This window comes from Leucopleurus acutus (assembly GCF_964270905.1).
Source record: "Leucopleurus acutus genome assembly, chromosome: X".
In the NCBI taxonomy this organism is placed as follows: Eukaryota; Metazoa; Chordata; class Mammalia; order Artiodactyla; family Delphinidae; genus Leucopleurus; species Leucopleurus acutus.
In genome coordinates, this window is record NC_139148.1 from 28,161,292 (window position 1) to 28,185,922 (window position 24,631).

At 34.2% G+C, this 24,631-nt stretch overlaps 1 protein-coding gene across 2 annotated transcripts in view; it reads right to left on the reverse strand.

Moving 5' to 3' along the window:
- Nucleotides 1–24,631, reverse strand: part of DMD (dystrophin) — a gene marked incomplete at its 5' end in the record, with an annotated part of 2,126,456 nt that overhangs the window by 1,383,066 nt on the left and 718,759 nt on the right. For both annotated transcript variants that reach the window (XM_082864911.1, XM_082864910.1), the window contains 5 exons: nucleotides 4,937–5,092; nucleotides 6,043–6,156; nucleotides 8,987–9,199; nucleotides 14,874–15,019; nucleotides 23,228–23,408. In XM_082864911.1, the coding sequence (XP_082721037.1) occupies nucleotides 4,937–5,092; nucleotides 6,043–6,156; nucleotides 8,987–9,199; nucleotides 14,874–15,019; nucleotides 23,228–23,408 (810 nt within the window). The remainder of the gene's footprint in view (nucleotides 1–4,936; nucleotides 5,093–6,042; nucleotides 6,157–8,986; nucleotides 9,200–14,873; nucleotides 15,020–23,227; nucleotides 23,409–24,631) is intronic.

Sequence of the window (24,631 nt, forward strand, 5' to 3'; positions counted from 1 at the left end):
AGGCCCACACGCCTAGAGCCAGTGCTCTGCAACAAGAGAAGCCACCGCAATGGGAAGCCTGCACACCACAACGAAGAGTAGCCCCCACTCGCCGCAACTAGCGAAAGCCCGCATGAAGCAACGAAGACCCAACACAGCCAAAAATAAATTAATTAATTAATTAAAAAATAACTCTAATCAAATGATGTTATTCTTCTCTCTGGGATTAAGTAGAGTTCTATCTTTTAAATAACAGAGTTGTAATTGTAAAGTCTTAATACATAAGGCATACTTTTAGTATAATGAAGTTTTCATGGTACTTTACCAAATACTAAATATGTATAGAACCATCATCATATTAATTTTCCTTACACTTTGCAACCACCCTAAGCCTAAGGTAGTTAAATTAAAACTACTTTCTTTACTCTCCTAGGAGAATGTAGTGCTTCATCTATTGAAGTGTAAATGTATGTTTCATTCTGACACAGCTAGAAGCATGTATCTAACAATTATACTAGTTAAGGTATAAAGATTATTTTGCATAGTCAATGAGCCTATAATAAGCCCAAGTAAACAAGCTGTTAAATTTCTACTTAGATACTCTGCTATAATCTTTTGAGGCAGTTGGCAAAGTGACAATAATATTAGAGTGACTAACGGAATTTAGGCAAAGACTTGTAGTAAAAAACATATTGCATGCTATAAAACTAAACCAGAAGAAAGGGATCAGGAGTGATTATTTTAAAAGGAAAGAAAGAAAAGAAAAGGAATTCATTTTGAGGTGACAGCATGAGTGCATTGGAAAGAACACCAGCTTTGGAATCTGGATACCTGTACTCAGTCACTAACAAGCTAAGTGAACCTGGAAACATCACTTCATTTCTCTTTATCTCCACTTCTTAACTAACCTAACAATTGGAGCAGAAGATTTCCAAGGTCTTTTCCAAATTTAACATTCTACAGCTCTACAACTGATCAGAGAGAGATGAATTTTTTTTTGTGGTTTCGTATTTTAGAAGGGTTTCTGTGAAAACATTGAGGTTAAAATCACAATTTCTCCCTCACCTTTATCACATTAGTGATGTCAACCTTCTAGCCTTAAATTTACCAATCGACCGCCAGTTTCAGCAGATTATATTGCATCAACCTCTTGATAAAATAGAAAGTTCTTCATGTTTCCTGTTCTAGAATTTGTAAATCTAACATTCAGCACTGCCCCTCCCCATTCTACTTCCTTTTCCCCCCACCTTTATTAAGATACAATTGACATAAAACACTGTTTAAAGTACACATATATATTGTGAAATGATTACCACGATAGGATTAGTCAATGCCTTCATCATCACACATGATTACCGTTTTTCTTTTTATCGTGAAAACATTAAAGATCTACTGTCCCAGCAACTGTCAAGTATAGAATATAAAACTGTCAGCTGTAGTTACCATACTGTAAATTAGATCCCAAGAACTTCCTCATCATAAACCAGAAGTTTGTACCACTTGACCAGAATCTCTTCATTTCTGCCACTCTGCAAGCCCTGGCAGTCCCCATTCTACTCACTTGAGTTTGGCTTTTTTAGATTCCACATATAACTGAGATCATACAGCATTTGTTTTTCTCTGACTTATTTGACCTAGTATGATACCCTCAAGTTTCATCCAGCTTGTTGCAAATTGCAAGCTTTCCTTCTTTCTCACAGCTGAATAATACTGTGTGTGTGTGTGTGTGTGTGTGTGTGCGCGCGCGCGCCACATCTTCTTTATCTGTTTATCCCTGACCAAAGCTTAGGTTGTCTCCTTATCTTGGCTATTGTGAATAATGTTGCAATGAATTTGGGAGTGCAGATATCTCTTTGAGATCCTGATTTCATTCCCTTTGTAAATATACCTAGAAGTGGGATTGCTGGATCATAAGGCAGCTCTATTTTTAATTATTTGAGGAATCTCCATACAGGTTCCATAGTGGTTGTATTGTGTGTGTGCTGGAGGCTGCGGGGTGTGATGTCTAGGTTATGAAGCTGGGAGTGAGTGGCTGAGGCAGGGTGGAAGACAAAAATCACTGGAGCGGTTACCAAGGAACCGAGGGCTCAGGAACTAGAAGAACCATCTAAGAAGATACTGAAATCACCAAGAATTATGACAGGAGTTAACAGTGAGTCAGCTGTTAAAATACTCAAGGAATGAGGCAGAGTGACCCAGGGGTCTGTGGATGACTGCACCCAAAAGATGTGTTGACTTGGAAAGACAATGATCTGCAAGGTGCCAGAATGACATCCACCTGGTTTCTAAATCCAGTGTTTCTTGATATCTAGTATAAATTTATAGCCACTAATAATTAAAATATATAATCATACATTATTTATTTAGAAATTATAAATGCTTTATAATTTTATATATGTAGGTTTATGTCTATTTCATATCCACTTATTTTATTTAACAAGTGGTTATTCTGTGCTAGATACTGATCTGTACACCTTGCAAACACAAATTCATTTAATTATTATTTTAAAATTCTTATAAAGCAGGCAGTAATATCATCACATTGTAAAGACTGGGAAACTGAAGCACAGAGAGATTAAACAACTCTTCCAGGATCACACAAGTAGTTTATGGTGAAGGCAAGATCTAAACCCAGGCAATCTGGTTCCAGAGCTGTTGCTCTTACACATTGTTGGCCTCTCTATCCACAAGAAAGTCTTCTCCATCCATCAGAGTTTTTATTTTATCCAATTTGGCCAAATATTTTGGGGAAGTGGGTCTGACAAATCTTTTCATTGTGAGATAGGAGTTATCTTACATAAATGTTATCTTTATTTTTGTGTACATAGTTTATACGTTCAATTTAAGCACCCCACTTGAATTCCAGATGTATTTTGACTGTCTACTTCTCCAAAATAAACATGACCAAAATAGAAGTACTGATCATTCTATTAAGCTAGTCAATTTGGTTCCTCCCTTAGCTCGCAGTCTTTCCTTCTTTAAAGGCACAGTAGCCAACACTGTTGCTCAAAACAGAAAACTCTGAATATGCTTATCCCTCCCTCCCCATCACCCTGGACTTTCTGCAAGCATTCTCCTTCAGCAAGCACTGCCATTTCTAATGGGGTCTGATAAAACATAAAATCAAGAAACGAATGTGTACTTAGGATAAGAATAATGATCAAGGGTGGATGTGAGTGTGAAAGCCCTGATGAAAAATATAACAAGGAAGAACTTGCCTAACTGGTTAGAAGAAACAAGAAAAATGAGTGACCACATTGAGTGAGATAAGCTTGCTGAAGTTGGCCAAGGAGGATAGAGTTTCTACAAAGTTTGACTCACACAAGCACTTTGGTCCAGTTTGCCTAGAATAACACAGCCCCTCTTCATGTTAATTACTGTATAATGGGAAAATACACATAAAAGCAATAAACAGTAATGAGACAGAGCAACAAGAGTTCAAACCAGCTCTATCTCTATGGGAGAACTTGGAAAATTATTGGGAGAGGTTTGGACAGTTAACCAAACATGACGTCATAAGAGGATTATACGTTTCAAATTTCTTCATGTCTCTCAATCTCCACTAACATCCCCGGCTGTTCTTTGCCAGTATTATTTCCTACCTGGATAACTGGGATTCCTACGTGCTTCCACTTGTGCCCCTTTGGTCTATTCTTCATATAACAGGATTATATAGCAAACTTTTAAACAACCACTTTACATGATGCCACTTCTATACCTAAAGGTCTAATAGCTTCCCATCATACCTGATATGAATAGTAAATCCTCACTGTGACTTAAAAGAAAATTAATGACTTATTTCCCGCCCATTTTCTCATAAAACTTTTTTTGCTTGTCCTCTCCCTTGCTCTAAATAAACTGGTGTTGTCCTTTCTATTCATCCATTAAAAGCATTCAACAAACAAATACCTTTCATACTGGCCTTCCAGGAAAACATCAATGATAAAATCTATTCTCTAGGTAATATTTTTTTCCTGAACATCCCTTCTAGAACCAGCTTACTGCAGGAGAAGAATGCAAGCTAGCTGACCCAGGGCTATCTCATCTGTGAGTTAATAGAACTGCTGAGCATTTGTCAGTGATGGTATTAGCTGGGTGACTTGCCTTGACTTTTACTTGTCCAAATTCCTTTCTTTTTCAAATTTAGTTTTTGCCTTTTGGCATGATTTCTTTTCAACTTTCAAAGGTTACTTAGAAATAACGAAAGACTGACTGCCTCTAATACACGTAAAATGAAACCTATCATTAACTTCAAAAAAGGTATTAGTGTACTGAAAAGCAGTCACTGCATTAGGTCAAAATTTCATCTTTTGAACAAGAAGTATCTGATGTACACTACATGTGTATGTAATATTTTCTCTTCCGTAATTTAATCTTAAAATTGGAAATAAATATCTATAAAACACTCTGCTATATAAAAATGAGGAACTCAGATGTGAATGTACAGTTATTTTATATGTTTTCTACTGAGCTATTCTTAACTATTTCCCAATCTTAATCCATTTATTGAAAGGGACGTACTGAAGAAGCCAAACTTGTCAATCTTAACAATCAAAAGTGAAAAATACTTATCATATTTGTACATATGCATGCATTACTCATTCATTTTATTTCTGTACCAAGTATAGAAGTAAAAAAGTATCTTTTGTTGATCCAACTACTTGTATAAAGTTATGCATTGGAGAAAAGATTCAATAAAAATAATGCCTAAGAAAAGGGCCTTATTGTTCAGAATGACAGCTGCATGCGATAAGGTCATTTTAGGACCCCAATAAGATGAATATACTATTTAAAATATCTACTATGAAAATAATTTATATGCTAGACAAAGGCTAGTTTTAATTAACTGTGCTTTAAAGCAACAACATAGAGACTAAACTTTTTAAAAGGGCAATGGTGAAGGGAGACATTAAGAAATCATAATTAAAAAGAAGCGAGCCACAGAGATTGAACATACCTGTCGGCACATGTGGTCCCACTGAGTGTTAAGTTCTCTGAGCTCTGTCTCCAGTCTAGAAGCAAACTCTGGCTCCGCTTCATTCTTTATTTTCTGTCCACCTTCATTGACACTGTTTAGACTGGGCTGAATTGTCTGAATATCACTGACTAAAAGCTAAGGAAATAATTCAATTTAAGTTAGCTGAAAAAATTACCACAACCTATTTGAAATGCAACATACGTAGGAAACATATAATTAGGAATCATGACACTACACATGAATTTTGCCCTTTAAAATCTGAAATATATGTTGCAAAAAAATGTTCAGTGGTTTTTATGGCATGAATGAAATAGGGAATTATGTATCTGTAGTCTACTTATATTAGTTACAAAAGTAAATACGCTTAATAATACTTCGTGTGAGAAAACTGCAAAACTGATGAGTTTTATACATTATTATTTTTGAAGGAATTTTGATTTTCAAACACAGGGTATTGCAATAATTGTTTATAGCAAGATGGTGTGAAGGTTATTTTTAAAATGGATTTGCTTTTTTAGCTTTTATTCACAAAGAAAGTTCTTTAAAGAGCTAGATTGTTCTCCTCCCACTGCATGACAATTGTATAATCAATATTATTTCAAAATACACGTTGTCTTATACTACAGTGCAACACACATGGTAAGAAAAACATACTATGACTGATAACCTGTAATAAGATATAACAAATAGCTCAAAAAATTCTTTACCTTTAAATTAAACTGCATGTTATATCAAAATAATACTGTAAAGTGAGTGTTGAGTAAAAGGCAATATTTTGTCTATTTCTCTCTTATTTAGCCCAGTTTCTCAACCTTGGCACTACTGTCATTTTGGGCTGGGTAATTCTTTGCTGTGGGGTGCTGTTCTGTGCATTGTAGAATATTTAGATGCATCCCTGGCCTCTACCCACTAGATGCCAGTAGCATCTACCCCACCCCAAGTTGCGACAAATGAAAACACCTCCAGACATTGCTAAATGTCCCCCAGAGGGACAAAACTGCCCCTGGTTCAGAATCATCAATATAACTAAATAATATTTTCCATATAAAAGTCTTCATATGAAAAGTATCATATAAAAATCTTACCCTGCACTGCTTCAGCTGTTTTTTAAGAATTTCTGAATCCCCAAGGGCAGGCCATTCCTCTTTCAAGAAAACATCAACTTCGGCCATCCATTTCTTCAGGGTTTTTATGTGATTCTGAAATCAGAGACCCATTTTAAGGCATTATTGGGGTGCTGATTTATCTTAACACAATTCATCACGGTGATATGTTTGAACACAAGCCTAGGAACAATTCCCATGTTTGAAGGATGTCTCTATGTAGCTCTTCAGGAAAATAATATTTTCTCTAAGACTGCATTTTTATGGCCTACTGTATGAGCACTGGTGTATGAAGTCTGCTATTGTTAAAAATAAAAAATTACTACCAAATGTGGTTTTATGATGTTGCTCTTGAGAACATTAAATCATATCCCCCTCTAGAGAAATTTTAAGTTACAAAACAACTCATGATGATACTAAGAATGTGCCCTTAAGTACATAAAACAAACTATGAACAGTAAACTCAATGCAATGGTGTCTTTATAGCCTCCCTAAACCTGAACTTCCAAAAACTGTTTTCTACAGTTGACAGTTTACATAGCCCCTCCAGTTGAGAACTTTCAGAACAAGATTTTGTCATCTTTAAAGAGAGAAAAAAATTTGCTTTTCGTTTCCCATTTGCCTGACCAGGGTGAAGTAATGATCAGGTGGAAAATGTCATCTTTTATCATTTGTAAATAGCCAAGTACATCCCATTATTTTCTCACATAATGTCTGTTTGTTCTGCTGCTTTTGGGGGCTACTTTTCAAGTGTATGATTTTTCAAACTCCTTTATTTGCCTACAATCCAACTATGCTGTCCAGATGTGCTACTTTCTCCTTTCTTAATTAAATTTCTATTGAAAATGTGTGCTTCTCAGAAATTTTCCTCTTCAATATGATAAATAATAATGACTTTAAAAGCATTTGACTGAATCTAAAAACTTCAACATTATTATCTGGCTGACATCTTTTGAGCCTAGTTTTGCTCTTTTCTTCACATCACCACTGTCCTAGTTTAGATCTTATTATTGGCTCCTTGATTACTGCATTAGCTCTTTTTGGTATCTGCTTCAGTCTTACGCCACTCTAATCCATTCTCCACAGTGGTGCCAATATTATTCTCTCCTCCTTCCTCTTCTCAAAGTGATGTTTTAAAAACACAGATATTATCTTATCTTTCCCCCCTTAAAGTAACAGTTCCACCTTATCATTATTTTTAATCCCATCACCATTAGATTATAATTCATATCCCAAAGCATGGTGACCAACCCATTCACGATCTACCCCCAGACCACTTCTCCAATCACATATTTTATTAATCTCCAAACATATCTTTTGTCTCCCCAATATTGAACTACTTCCAGTTAATTGAACATACTGCTCCATTTTGTCAGGAACTCTTTCTTCCTCTTTTATTAGGTGCCTAAATTCTACTTATTCAAGGTGTAGTAAGATAAACCATGCTCCAAGAACATTTCATAACCCCTTTTCCCAGTTTATGTTGCTTTTCTTCTCTTTCCACTATCATAACGTTTACTGCACTGTTTAATTTACTTACTGTCGTAGGTTAAATAATGACCCTCCAAGATGTTCAGGCCCCCATCACTGGAACCTGTGAATACGGTGCCTCATATGGCAAAAAGGAATTCGCAGATGCGATTAAGTTAAGGATTTTGAGATGGGGAGATGATCCTGGGTTATCCAGATGGGCACAATATAACCACAAGGGTCCTTATTAAGACGGAGGCAGGAGTGTAAGAGAGAAATTGGAAGGTGTTATACTACTGGCTTTAAAGACAGAAGATGGAAACATGAGCCAAGGAATGTAGTTTCCAAAAGCTAAAAATGACAAGGAAACAAATTTTCTCCTAAAGCCTCCAGAAAGGACACAGCCCTGCCTATACCTTGATTTTAGCTCACTGAGACTGACATTGAACTTCTGACCCCCAGAACTGTAACATAATAAATGTGTGCTGCTTTAAGCCATTAAATTTGCAGCAACTTATTACAGCAGCAATAGGAAAAAAATACACTCACCTTTCTCCTTCACCAGAACATGGGCTCCTTGATGGCAAGGACCAAGTAATTGCACCCTCTTTCGCCAGTGGTACTGATAAAAATGTGTTTTTATGTATATGTGTGTATGCATGTATATGCATGTACACATATGTTCCTACGTAGAGACACATAAATGTGGATGTTGTGCTTTAAAGAATGATTTAAAACTGCTTGGTCTTTTGGTTTGTGAAAGGTAAGAAAAAAACAACTAAGTAGCTGGACTGGGATTTAGATCCAAAGGCGTCTTATTCCAATGCTTTTCCATCATGCCATGATGCTTTCAAGATTCTTCCCAGCATTAACATTCTTCACAATAATTTACCACATAAGAGAGATATTACCTGCATCACCAAATGTTTTAAACTTTAGACTACAGTGTAATTGTTGGTTTACTAATGCTTGGGTGATCAGGTGGCACTATTCAAACAAATTAAGTCAGTAGAAGTTGGTTTGTAGAAGGTGATGGGGTCAAATTTATACATAAAATTACAAGTGAAGTATGCTGATGAAATGATATGACTATATTACATGGTAGATAACTTCTTATCTATTCATAAGCTAAATGATACCTCTATTTAGAGGACAACCAGACTAAAGAAAAGATGGGTTTTGAAAATTACTGAGCTAAAAACATGTTTAAGTCCTATTGGTATTGGTGAAAAAAAAAACTAATTCTAAAGAAAATCTAAGAAGCAGAACTCTTAATTAAAGTTTTCTTAAAATCAATAGGCAGACTATACTCCTTTGAGACAGATTTGTGTCTTTTGACCTTATCACTGACTTTGAGGGACTATGGAGGTTAAATGTCTTTAAATTTTGTAACTCATCATTAGGAGACAAACAAGTAAGGAAAAAAATGAATATAAAAAGTAAAATCTTGAAGTACCTGAAGTTTTCGGAGTTTAGCCATTTGCTCCTCCAGCTTTTGACAATGTTCGACCAGCTGCGCACAGAGTTTCTTCCATCGGCCCTCAATCTCTTCAAATTCTGACTGATATTTCCCGCTAATATTAGAGGGCGCTTTCCTTGACATCTCTTTCACAGTGGTGCTGAGATAGTTTAGGCCATTTTGTTGTTCTTGTAGAGAGTTTTGTAAAGCCTCAAAATTAAAAAGAAGAAAGTGCATTTATACTAACTGATGAATACTAACGAGTTTCATTGTTCAATTTCATTGACTAGTTTCAGATAAATCAAATTACTTAAAATGAAAGCTACGTGATTCAAACATCTAAAAATAAATGATGTAACATCAGTTATAAAATAGTCATTTAAATTCTAATTTTAATAAGAGTAGTTTACACATTATTTAATAATATTTTATTTAAAAATCTATGCCTAGTCTTCTGAACAATGCCAAATATATACAAAGCTATATATTACTGAACCAAAGAGCTTTAGCACACCTAATTTTATTACATTTTGTCTGTATATTAATAACTGCATTTATGATTCAATTAATGGAGTTTAACTTAATTATACTGAGCCTTTAAGTAAGATAACTTTTAACCTTCATAGATAAAAATATAACTAAATCAGATTGATAGATGTGATAACAAAGCTCTGAATAAGTTACCAGATGGAAGGTTTACTAATGCCACTTAATGAATGTTTTTTTTATTTTTTAAAAGACACTGCTCTGTTTTGTAGTATCACAGTGAAATTCTAGGGAATTTTGGGGAGAATTTACAAACTTGATTTTACATTTATACTGTATAATCTATTCCACCCCTTATAATACGATGCATATCTTTAGGTTTCACCGACTCAGTATTTATTTAAATGTTACTTTCTGGTTATAAACTAAAAAGGGTGAAGATAAAAAATTGAAAAAAATACCCATTATATACAACTATTACTTTTTTTTTTTTTTTTTTTTTTTGCGGTACGCGGGCCTCTCACTATTGTGGCCTCTCCCGCTGCGGAGCACAGGCTCCGGACGCGCAGGCTCCGGACACGCAGGCTCAGTGGCCATGGCCCACGGGTCTAGCCGCTCCGCAGCATGTGAGATCTTCCCGGACCGGGGCACGAACCCGTGTCCCCTGCATCGGCAGGCAGACTGTCAACCACTGCGCCACCAGGGAAGCCCACAACTATTACTTTTTACATAAACTTCCAGTTCTTTCCATGTAAAACTAAACCCTGAAGAGCTAATCATATTTTACCACTCACATATGCATAATTATGTGTCAAACATAATTTGGTGGTTGCATACCTTCTGTTTATTTTGTGATATGTTATTTTTTATTTTTATTTTACTTTATTAAACTGTTACCCTTGATTATTTACACAATATCTAGTATGCATAGAACTACATTTTTTTAAACATCTTTATTGGAGTACAATTGCTTTACAATGGTGTGTTAGTTTCTGCTTTATAACAAAGTGAATCAGTTATACATATACATATGTCTCCATATCTCTTCCCTCTTGCATCTCCCTCCCTCCCTCCCTATCCCACCCTACTAGGTGGTAACAAAGCACCAGGCTGATCTCCCTGTGCTCTGCGGCTGCTTCCCACTAGCTATTTATTTTACGTTTAGTAGTGTATATATGTCTATGCCACTCTCTCACTTTGTCCCAGCTTACCCTTTCCCCTACCCATATCCTCAAGTCCATTCTCTAGTAGGTCTGCATCTTTAGTCCCGTCTTGCCGCTAGGTTCTTCATGACTTTTTTTTTTTTTTTTAGATTCCATATATATGTGCTAGCATATGGTATTTGTTTTTCTCTTTCTGACTTACTTCACTCTGTATGACAGACTCTAGGTCCATCAACCTCACTACAAATAACTCAATTTTGTTTCTTTTTATGGCTGAGTAATATTCCATTGTATATATGTGCCACATCTTCTTTACCCATTTATATGTTGCTGGACACTTAGGTTGCTTCCATGTCCTGGCTATTGTAAATAGAGCTGCAATGAACACTGTGGCACATGACACTTTATGAATTATGGTTTTCTCAGGGTATATGCCCAATAATGGGATTGCTGGGTCGTATGGTAGTTGTATTTTTAGTTTTTTAAGGAACCTCCATACTGTTCTCCACAGTGGCCGTATCAATTTACATTCCCTCCAACAGTGAAAGAGGGTTCTCTTTTCTCCACGCCCTCTCCAGCATTTATTGTTTGTACATTTTTTGATGATGGCCATTCTGACCAGTGTGAGATGATATCTCATTGTAGCTGTGATTTGCATTTCTCTAATGATTAGTGATGTTGAGCATCTTTCATGTGTTTGTTGGCAATCTGTATATATTCTTTGGAGAAATGTCTATTTAGGTCTTCTGCCCATTTTTGGATTGGGTTGTTTGTTTTTTTGATATTGAGCTGCATGAGCTGCTTCTAAATTTTGGAGATTAATCCTTTGCCCATTGCTTCATTTGCAAATATTTTCTCCCATTCTGAGGGTTGTGTTTTCGTCTTGTTTATGGTTTCCTTTGCTGTGCAAAAGCTTTTGAGTTTCATTAGGTCCCATTTGTTTATTTTTGTTTTTATTTCCGTTTCTCTAGGAGGTGTGTCAAAAAGGATCCTGCTGTGATTTATGTCACAGAGTATTCTGCTTCGGCTTTCCTCTAAGAGTTTGATAGTTTCTGGCCTTATATTTAGGTCTTTAATCCATTTTGAGTTTATTTTTGTGTATGGTGTTAGGGAGTGTTCTAATTTCATTCTTTTACATGTAGCTGTCCAGTTTTCCCACCACCACATATTGAAGAGGCTGTCTTTTCTCCATTGTATATTCTTGCCTCCTTTATCAAAGATAAGGTGACCGTACGTGCGTGGGTTTATCTCTGGGCTTTCTATCCTGTTCCATTGATCTATCTTTCTGTTTCTGTCCCAGTACCATACTGTCTTGGTTACTGTAGCTTTGTAGTATAGCCTGAAGTCAGGGAGCCTGATTCCTCCAGCTCCGTGTTTCTTTCTCAAGATTACTTTGGCTATTTGGGGTCTTTTGTGGTTCCATACAAATTGTGAAATTTTTTGTTCTAGTTCTGTGAAAAATGCCAGTCGTAGTTTGATAGGGATTGCATTGAATCTGTAGATTGCTTTGGGTAGTAGAGTCATTTTCACAACATTGATTCTTCAAATGCAAGAACATGGTGTATCTCTCCATCTATATGTATCATCTTTAATTTCTTTTATCAGTGTCTTATAATTTTCTGCATACAGGTCTTTTGCCTCCTTAGGCAGGTTTATTCCTAGATATTTTATTCTTTTTGTTGCAATGGTAAATGGGAGTGTTTTCTTAATTTCACTTTCATATTTTTCATCATTAGTGTATGGGAATGCAAGAGATTTCTGTGCATTAATTTGTATCCTGCCACTTTACCAAATTCATTGATTAGCTCTAGTACTTTTCTGGTAGCATCTTTAGGATTCTCTATGTTTAGTGTCATGTAATCTGCAAACAGTGACAGCTTTACTTCTTTTCCGATTTGGATTCCTTTTATTTCTTTTTCTTCTCTGATTGCTGTGGCTAAAACTTCCAAAACTATGTTGAATAATAGTGGTGAGAGTGGGCAACCTTGTGTTGTTCCTCATCTTACTGGAAATGGTTTCACTTTTTCACCACTGGGGACGATGTTGGCTATGGGTTTGTCATATATGGTCTTTATTATGTTGAGGAAAGTTCCCTCTATGTAGAACTACATTTTGAGCTAAGCAATTTATTGTGAGCCTTCTCCCATGTCATTAAGTATTTTTCAAAAACAGATTTTAATTGCTTCTGCAGTTCATTTAACCATTTCCCATTATTAGCTGTATAAATTAATTTTAAGTTTTCCACTCTTTTAAATTATGTTTATGATCTATTTATGTATATCTCTATGTATCTATATCTGAAAAGTTTTCCTCAGCAAAACTTACATTCAATTTACATTCCCTCCAATAAGTGAGATGTAGTTCATTGCTGCCAGATCTGCACTTACTATATCTTCTGGGTTTCTTTTTTTTTTGCAATTTAGTATGTAAAAAATAGTATCTCATTTTGTAAATTTGTACTACATCCTTACAATTTCTTTTGTTAATTAAAGTATAGTTGAGTTAATATATTAGTTTCAGGTGTACAACATAGTAAGTCAGTGTTTTAATAGATGATACTCCATTTAAAGTTACTATAAAACATTGGCTATATTCCTTGTGCTGTACAAGATATCCCTGTATCTTACTTATTTTACACATAGTAGTTTGTACCTCTTAATCCCATACCCCCATTTTGCCCCTCCCCCACCCCTCTGCCCACTGGCAACCACTAGTTTGTTCTCTGTATGAGTCTGTTTCTGTTTTGTTATATTCATTTGTTTTATTTTTTTAGATTTCTTTTTGCACTTTAGTACGTAAAAAAAATCTCATTTTGTAAATTTGTACTACATCCTTTACAATTTGAGGTACAATTTTTCATAGGATTAATGGTTATTTATGTCTCTCTCTGGTGACTACCTTATTAATGACTTACTCAGACAAGTGTTTTCCTTATCTCATTTTTCTTTAAAATTGGCTCTGGTATTTTTACAATGTTTGTGATCACTTCCATTGATTTTTGTGCTTCCCCATATGTTTTTAAAGTTTTATTAAAAATTTCTCCAAAATTTATGATTAAAATGTTTTTGACTTTTTAATCTATGTGGTACCTCGTTTTGGTGTAACATCTGACACAAGGTTCTAACTTCATTTTTTTCAGTTAGTTAATAATTCATCTTCTCAATAATATTTATAAATAATTTTCCCTCCATCACTGTTTTATCAATGGAAATACACTGTTCCATTCATCTGCATAGAGTTTCTTTTATACTTAACCCACTCTCCTAATTGCTATACCTTTGTACTCTTATGTCCTTACATTTATAGTTTTATTAAGTCACATATTCTTCAAAGTAAATTTTGGAACTATTTCAGGTATTACAAACAACAACATAAAGGGGCAAAAAGATTAAACAGTTATAGGTTGTTCGGTATTATAGTAGAGGAAATAGTTTAAATAGTACAACATATACTGGGAAATGTTTAAATAAAGATTTCTTTGAAGAACTTCTTCTAAAATTACTTTTTTAGGAAATAATATTTAATTCCCAAAAAAGAACTCTTGATATAACAAAGTTAAATTTTTAACTGTTTTTCTTAATTTAATTCTCAAAATGTGGACATATTATCTCAGCTCTTAATACAATGAATGAATACACTTTAATGTCTTACAAAATAAAATGTGATTAGATATACAACACAGGCTTTTCAGAACTAGCAGGGAAAGTATTCTAAAATCTCATACAAATTATTTCTTTAATTTCCCATATTAGTATTTTATTTCCTGATATAAGACTATTAAAATACAGTGAATAGAACTCAAAACTTAATTACAATATTACATCAAAAGGGGTTTAAATTAAAACTAATTTTATAACTACATTAATTTTACCACTTTCTTTTTGGAAATGTGAAATGAGCTCTAAATCAGCAAGCAAAGGGGAGGAATAATATCAGAACTTCTATAATAATCAAAATCCATGTTTCTGAAAATACACACTAAGCAGGAAAGAATATACTTCTTAAGTAGACCGTATCATTGTTTTCAAAGATGGAATTTTTATCTTATGGCGAGAAGGCACAAATGCATAAAATATTACACTTTTAAATTCTTAATCTTCATTTTTTCAGCTGGTAAACTATTACACTTGTCACGATTATTTTAATTCTAGTATTATATTAAGGTTATACCAATGTGATTGCTTGATAGATGAGATCTGTACTGTATTGTTTAAGACATTTAAATAGTCACAGACCTGTAACTCCCCGAGTCTCTGCTCCATGATCTCATATTCAGTGACAGTAACCTGAGGTACAGAGAGTTTGGTTTCTGACTGCTGGATCCACATGAGGATGGTACTCATGGTCTCCTGATAGCGCATGGGTGGCAAAGTGTCCAAAACTTTATTGAAAGGGAAAAAAGAGAATCATTTAACCATTTAAAACTTTGTCATTTGTTTTCCTAAGCTGCCAGCAAACTCAATCATACTAATAATTACAAATATTAACAAAGTGTGAAAACGTGAATATACAGATTAGAATATGATTATGTTGTTGAAGATAAATTCCTATTACATGCCTGATATTTTGACAGAAACTATGCATATATTACATCGAATCCTCCTATCAGCCTTGCAAGATTTGCATTGTTTAATTCATGTTTTTTAAGGTGAGGAAATGGAGCAACAGAGAGGCTGAGTAACTTGCCCAAGGTAACACAGATGGTAGTTGGAGAAACCAAGTAGAGTTCATGTATATTTGACTTTGAAGACTACTCTCTTTCTGTATTATCATTTGCCTTTGGGGAAAATAGTATCATTATCTACAGCAGGTGATATTTTATATTACATCAGTTCATGCTGTATTTTACTAAAAGAAACACAATTTGTGTGCGTTTAGTGTCAGAAACTCTAATAATGATCACGTACATTATCATTCTTAATTCTTACAATAAACCTGTGAGATAGACATTTTTATTCCATTTACATTTGAGGAAACAGAGGCTATAAAAGAAGGCCAACTAATCTGTTCATAGTCAAACATCTAGTAAGTGTCACAGCCAGGATTTTAAACCAAGATCATCTTGTTTCAAAGTCAAAGGCACCAACAGACAATGTACTTTCTCTAACATATATATACACACACACACACACACACACACACACACCCCACACACACACACATATGTATATGTACATACATATATTCATTCCAACTATATATAAAATTAGGGAATGAAATTTATATATATATATATGGGAAAGTACAATGTGTGTGTATATATAGCTATATACAAGTTTTTAATCTAAAATGTATATATATTATTTATTACTATACATTATTTTCTATTTTATACACGCCCACACAGATTATGTGACTTAAGTAGCTATACTGACCATGTTCAAGGTTGAGAATTTTGGCAGAAAACTGGAAACCATAAAAATGATCTTAAGTGTTTTAAGAAGAATAAAAAAGAAATTGTAGAACTGAAACATGCAATAAGTGAAAAAGTGATAACACAATGAATAGGTTTAAATGCAGATTAGACAAAGCTAAACAGAGAATTAGTAAACCTGAAGGTAGGCGAGAAACATATACATGTATGTGTGTGTGTGTATGTATGTGTATTTATATATATGTATACATGCATATACATATATATCTGGAATGAAGCATGGAGAGACAAACAGATGGAAAATAAAGATGAGAGAATAAGAGACATAGAAAAAAACAGTAAAATGAACATAAATGTATCCCAGAATCACAGAGAGACATGGGACAGAAGCCACATTTGAAGAGATAATGGCTGAGAATTTCCCTAAACAGATAAAATCACACTGCAAAATACTAGCTCAAATCACTATATCCAATTGCATTATTTAAACCACATTATTTTTATCAGATAGCCTATGAGTTTCACTTCTATATACCAATTCCTTCTGAACTAAATGAGAAGAATATAGGAAAGTACTTTGCACGTTTGTTAAGTGGGGTTTTCAAATGGAAAATATATTTCTAGAAAGTGTGTTAGAAAGGGATACTGAGAATTTTACTCAATGTGCTTATATTTATTTGGCAGTTCATGCCCAAATATATTTTAAGAGGCCTTCTTTAACCTGTGCACTTCTGATTTCATACTGGAGGATCTCAAAAGATCTCTGTGGTACTTTAAACCTCACTGCTTTCTTTCATATAAATAATGTGTTTCTCTGCTAACTACATACATTTGAATGCTAGGTAATTATTAATAAAAACAAAGAGGGATCTCATGAATAGTACTGAAGTAAAGCAGTATTTAGTTATGACGAAGCAAAGAGATGGAAGGAGACAGGTCTATGGGTAGAGACAAGGAGGTATGTTGGATAGATTATAAAATGTACCAAGTTTAGTTTAACTGAACTTGAACATATACATTCTGGAAAACAGTGCTTGTTTTCCTTGTGGCAGTGGCTGGGACACAATAAACATTTATTAGAAGCTTGTCAGAGGTGATATGAATCAGTCCAATTTTATCCAGATGATGAATATATGTCAGGAGAGAAAGGTAAGTATAGAAAGAGTTGATGAAGATATTAGGGTTACTTTTTATTAGAAAAAGATCAACAGGTTTTTCATTAACATCTATCAGAATTGCTTCTCCATTCTGTTTGTACAGAAGGAGGCTGTGTAGCATGACAATTAGCAAGTCTGATTATGCAGTTCAGTAAACCTGTCTTTTGGAATTGGCTCTCCACTCACTAGCTTTGGCAAATTACTTAACATTTTAGCATCTTAGACCTCATTTATAAAAATGGGGATGTAGATACTTTGGGGAGAATTAATTGAAGTCATTTATTATTCCTTCATTCAGCCAATAATTATTCAGTGCTCTGAGCACCAGGGAAGCAAGAAGTAAAAATTAAAATAGCAAAGCCTTGGCTTTCATTATGCTTAAAAATCTAATTGGTGAGTCAGAAAATTAACAAACAAATCAAGAGACTATAATGACTAACAGAAATAAATGGCAGTGAAGAAAAATAAAGTTATGGCGGTGGGGGGGGGGAGATCCTTCCAGATAACGCAATAAAAAAAATTTAAGATTGAGAATTAGATATAAAAATGTTGGAGCAACGAGGATTTACACAAGGGATGGTGGGCAATCAATAGATTAGCAATGGAAGATACTACCATCTCCAAGCTTAGAGGGACAAAGGGAAGAGGTGTGAGATGGTGTTACAAGAAACCAATAATTGGAACCACCCAGCAGGAGCTGAATTCACAGGGGGATTCCCTTTGGGGATGCAGGGTCCCTGAGGTATGCTGTTTCCAGAGAGGGCTAGAAAGTTGGAGGATTCATTCTCAGCCACTGATGGAGAGGCACCCTGTAACACTGAGAGGGGAAGAGAATATTCTATCTTCTCTCCTCTTCTCACCTTCAGTATCCTCCAAGTGCCTCCCACTGGCTGAACCAAGCAGGTAGACAGTTTAAAAAAAGGATCCTAGGAAGTGTAGTTTTCATAGGAAGAGCAGGGAATGGCACTGAGAAGAGACAAACAGAAGATCTGCCTGGAGATGATGGTGCGAGTGCGTACAGAGGGGAGGGAACGGAATTTGAGAGGGGCAACAAAGTACATCAGTGGTTTTACCAATATTCCATTTCTTAAGTTTAGTAGCTCAGTATGCAGATTTGTATTTTTTTCATTATTTAAAAAAATGTCTGTATGTTACAGAAACTCTTTGAATACAATAAAATTATTAAATAAAATAAAAAGGATAGAAAGGGACCAGACAGTGAATAAAAAAGCCCTCTCCTTGGAAGTATCACTTGACAAGAGACTTAAAAGCACTGAAGGAGGGAGCCATATGAATACAGAGAAGAAAGGTTTTCCAGGTGGGTAATAACAAGTTTAACAGTCCAAAGACATGAGTATTTCTAGTAAGGTAGGAGCACAGCAAGGAGGCAAGTGTAGCAAGAACAAAGTGAGCAAGGTGAAGTGTGGTGCGACATTAGGGCAGGGGAAACTATGACCATGAAGGCCTTTGTAGATCTTAATAAGATGCTACATTTTATTCTAACTTTGTCTCTATATTTGCTGATTACTGCATCCATTGTTGGGTACATATTTGCTATTATTATTAGCTAGAAGGGAGATGCAATACAACAGGAAAGTGAAGGAGACGTACTCAAGACTAAGTAGAAATTTTAAGAGTTTAATACAAAGTTTTATCTATGTTAATAAAAGGAGAACACTTCCTTGCTAGGGAGAGAACAAAAGCTGAATAGAGGCACTCATGTTCTTTCATTTGTGGGGAGAGGTAGGTTCCTTTGAACTAATTTTACTTTGTAGAGAACCAGATGCATAGCCAAACCTAAGACATTGCTCTGAAATGATTTACAAACACACACACATACACACACACATGTCCACACATGAAGACATACAATGCATGCATATGAATATCCTAACACACACAGAGTGAATTTAAAAAGTTAGTGTCCACTTCATCCTGCAAAGAGAATCATGATCAGACCAAACTTTAAATAATAATAATAGATAAAGATCAAGGGAAATGGTAACAAAAAGGATGAAAGTGTTTTATTTGTTTAACTTCAGGTTTACTTAAATACTGTTGTTTCAGTACTGGTTTATACTTAATGGTCATTTAAAAATACATATACAAGGCATAGTTTATTATATTGCACAGCATATTTAACCATGTATTTGGAAGAGTGTTTAGACTGTGCTGAGGATAATCTTGGCATTTGTAGCATCCTGGGGAAAGATTGTATTTGTAGTTGTAATTGTACCTACATTAAATGAGAGGAAACAAAGATTTTCTGACTTGTCAGCTTATCACCAAAGTGATAAGGTAGCATGAGCACTGTACAAGTATAAAACAGTTACTTAACTCATAAGTATATGTTATAATATTATAGATGGTACAAAACTCAGTCAGCATCCACCTATGGAATAGATCAAAGGAGGGAGGGAGGAAAGGAGATAGACAGATAGACAGACTGACAGAAATAAAATGCCATACATTCAAAGAATCCATTGTTTTTCAGCACAGGCCAGCATAAAACAAAAATCTCTCAAATCCAGAAAGAAGATGACCACTGAAACATTCTAGATTATTAAATAATAAATTTGATTGATCTTTCTTCTATTAACCAATACAATTCTAGCTAGATCTTAAGAAATAATCACAACTTGATACATTATTTTTCTTTGTGTTAAACAAAATGTCAACAAAGTATGCATTAATTTGCATTATTCAATGAATAACTTACATTATGTAAAGTCTCATGTTCTCTTCAAAACCCTGATAAAGTATTGAAGAATCCAGACCACCATTGCATGTGGGCACTATTTACCATATTGTATAGATGGAACATCTTATTCTGTATTCTGATTCGGGATGTTTGGGCACATTTTTTTCCTTGAAATCTGGATCCTAAGTAAACTCTCTGGGTGTTTCACAGGTGGATTGCTTTGGGGAGGAGCTAGAACTGAAACAGGATCTAGCAAGTCCATAGTTTCTGAACTAGCTATCTCACTACCCATGTGTGGGTTCATCAATCAGGAAATACATCTGAAGAGCTGTGGGAATAGTTACCCAATGGGCTCTAATCTCACCCTCAAGTCCACTTCATTTCTAAGGGAGGCCCTGATTATCTTCTCCCTTCTTTAGCTTCCTTCTGGTCTCTCAGTTTAATGAGAAGGGAAATATTTCAGTTTCTGAACTGTTGATATTTTTCTGTATAACTGCTTCGGATCAGTATTCGGATGCAAGACGTAAAGTTCTCTCGTTGAGAGCTAAACCAAACTTCCACTCTATTCTGAGAAGACAGAACAACTTGTGAAAAGATCAAATGCCTTTGTTAGTATCTCACAGGTAAGTTATTTAGCTCAAGCAAAAACCCACACAAGGGAAGATCCTTCCTAGTCTCTCCACGTGTACTTTTGCTTCCTTTCAATCTATCCTCACTGCTCAGTTTCTGAAAATGCAAAACTGATTTATGATGTTATATCACAGCATAAAACCCATCAGTATTGTTTCATTTTTCTCATGTTAGTGTCTAGAACCCTCACCGTGGCTCATAAAGGCCCTTCTAGACTGTTTGCCTCTCTAGGCTCACCTTGCATCACTCTCTGCTCTCTGTGCTCCAGGGACACAGGACTTCTCAGATTCTTAGCTAGCCAGCACCTACTACACCCTTAATCTCACTAATTCCTGTTCATCTTTCAGCTTCTGTGTCCTCTCTGAGGACTAAGAAAGATAGTTTATAAGACTGTTGTTTGAAGACTAAAAATTACTATGAATATAGAATACATTTAACTTTTAATATTATTTTCTCATATCATCTTTGCCAAATACCAACCACCAATTCCTCACACCAGTTTTCACCATTTAAAGTACACTTAAGATGTCAAGATTTTGTTTCATTGTGAGAACACTAGTAAAGAAGAAAAGGAAAGAGGGAATGAAAGTCAAGATGGATTCCCAAGATGGTAGCTCTTACTTGCCGAATACTTAATATGTTCAAAGCACCATGTAGTAATACAAGAAATGAGATTTACTCCCCGGTGTAAGTTTGGGGGAAAACATACATATGGAAAATTCCTTGAAAATAATTATTAATTAACAAACTGAACTGCAATATGACTTGATGTGGTGAACTTTTATTCACCATTTTTATATATGTACATAATACATATATTATATATAAATACATATTACATAAAATTATATATAATTTATACATATAATACACAATATATGCAATGTATAAATTATATATACACAATTTATATATATTTAATACACATAATGCATATAAATTATATATACAAATATAAATTGAATAATTTATAATTCATATATATAATCCATATTTAATTAATGATTATTAATGAATCAAAATAAGTTTTCCAAAAGAGTGAATCAAAGTGTTAGAGATATTTGGTTAATATAGTGGAAAGGAGTACATTTATTTAGACATAAATGAAATGAAAATATTTGGCACTTTTATAAACAATCATCATATATATGCAAGATAAAGAGAAGACATGCTAATATAGATGGGTATACTGATAGCTATATGAACAGAGGTTATATATTAATATATATTTATATTATGGTGTCATAATCAAATCTGTTATCATCACACATCAACATTCTGAACACCTTTAAAAGAAACAGAAAAAAATGTTAAACCTTAATATAATGAATAAGTCTATGTAAATTAAAAAATTTTCAGTGAATAAGCTCCTCTGACAACCAGTTACAGTATAACCATTAACATGTACTTGACTTTAAGGGAGGTTTATGGATTTTATGATAAGAAAAATGCATTATTCTTAAATAGGTCAACGTTTGAAAATTTAGGACATTTACAATCTTCTCCCCAATTGATTTTACAGAGGCCCAGCAACAAGTACACTGAAATCCACAAGAGGGAGTTGACGTTACTGTAAAGTTGTATTACCTGATTCCCTATCAGGAAAATAAACCCCTCAGTAAAAATGACTTTTAAGTAAAAGAAAGGGAAAAAAATGCATTTATCTTTCATTACATGACCTCACCAGGAAATAAAAAGGAAAAAAAATACGAAAGTGAGGAAAGCCCGTGTATTACCCTATGCTGATTCTAGCAATGTTATTATGTGGTAAATTTTTTGCACATTTGCAAAGGAAAGCAGTTAAAAATGTGTGTTCCAACAAATTAAAGTTTCAGTAGAAAACAAATATATGTTCTTGTGATTCTCATGACAACTTTGAGGATGACTTTTAAAAAAACATATTTTTATCTTAATGCCTTAAAAATCTAGTTTTACTCTATAATCCTTTGTGTGTACATATATATACATATGTATATATGTGTATGGTGAACCAAAGACCCATTCGCTAATGCTTAAAAATGTTCATAAACCTGCTTGTCAAAGGAATTTTTGTCTGATGAGTAGGGATATTTGGACTGTGTATTAATATCATAAGAGCAAACTGGTGAAAGACAAAATTGACATCCTGAAAAATTTGCTCGTCATATGGTAGGCATTTGCATAATTGCTCCACTCATATGTTGTATTTTACCAGTAAATGAGAAAAAGAAGATATTGTATATTTATAGTGATCCAAGAGTAAAATGCAGCCCAAAGAATAATTTGTCCTTGGCTGAGTTTCAGTTGCCACATGTATGCTACAGCTATAATAATCTTCATATAAATTGATAGAAGTATTAGCAAGATGCCTAGCTAGATATCCTTGCACATGAAGCAAACTGGATTTGATGAAAACCTACTAACAGGGCTTCCACTGCTCTTTTATTTCCTTCAATGTTCCAAACATTTGACTGTAAAATTTTCAACCTGCCAAGGAGAAGTTACGCCCATACACAACATATACTTTATTTGTTCTTCATAGTCATGACATTATTATGGAGGGAGCAAGAAATGGAAACCTAACAGATTTGTTTTCCGAAAACAACATTCCATTAGTTGTTACTACAGGTTGTAGAGAGTATGGTTTCTTTGATGGAAATCATTCTTTCATGTTAGTACTTTCTCTTTTCACAATAAATAACTAATTTGGAAAACATCAAGTTAGTCATTTTAAGTATTTTTACTTACTTGTCTGTAGCTCTTTCTCTCTAGCCTGCATATCAGCAAAGACTTGGTTAAAATGATTTGTAAAGGCCACAAAGTCTGCATCCAGGAACATTGGCCCTTGTCCTTTCTCTTTCAGGGCTATGCTTTGAATTTTTAATCGCTCAATTTGAGGCTGAAGAACTGACAGCCGGTTGACTTCATCCTGTACCATAATTTAGAGTATTAAAATAAATAACGTTTTTACTTTGCATACATTACATTTTTGCAAAGAAAAGTATTACAAGGCAAGTGATGCAAACTTAGCTTAATGCCCTTATCAAAATATTGGTAAGAAACATCCATGATGGTTGAAGCAAGCCTCCAGCACAGGTGATCAATTTAAGAATACCTTGACTCTTCATTCAATAGATATCATCATATACAATGATTTTTAAATTTCAAAATGACATCATTTAGAACATTAATGGGCATAAATATATACAGCTGAAAAGTACTATGAATGACCTTATATCTTCTTCATAAATCAAACATGGATGTTTCTCTACCCCGCTCATGTCAAAATTGTGCACCTTTACTTCAAATTGTAAGCTCATTCAATGAACAATTTTCTTTAAATTCACTTGTGTAGAATATAAATTGTATATATAGCTACATATGTCTGCATATATACATACTACATTAAATTACAAATGTTTATATATTAATTTTATATAGATTACATATATATGTAATCTATGTAATATTTATGTATATACACTCACATATTTGTGTCTATAATTATCTAAGTTTTGTACAGTCTTATCACTTCTCCTGACTGAATAGGCAATTACCATCATTTTAATTAGGGAGACTGTTTGCTCTGCTTTACTCTTGTTGTCCTGGCATAATTGTTAACAGCACCCCCTTTCACTCTCAAGACTACTCTGATTTAGTTGATAAAAATCACAAGGACACTCTGCCGTGCTGTCCAATGTAGTAGTCTCTCATCACATGTAGCTACTGAGCACCTAAAAAGTGCTTAGTCCAAATTTAGATGTGCTGTCATTGGAAAACATACACTGAATTTTGAAGACTTAGTATGAAAATACAAACTCATAGTTTAAAATAATGATTAAATCTTGAAATGATATTTCTGATATATCAGGTTAAATAAAATGCATTATTGAAATTCATTTATTTACCTCTTTTTCCTATTTAAATGTCATTTCTAGAACATTTAAAATTACACATGACTTGAATTTGTGGCCTGCATTCAATTTCTTTGGAACGGTGCTGTTCTTGGTGTAAATGTTTTCATACTCTTTTGTTTCCAGTGAAGTTGCAATTCATATGTTTCTAATAAATACATAATTTGAACTCAAACAGAAATTTCAAAATGCTCTTTTTTAAAGTATTATTACCATGGTTGTCCACTTAAAAGTCATA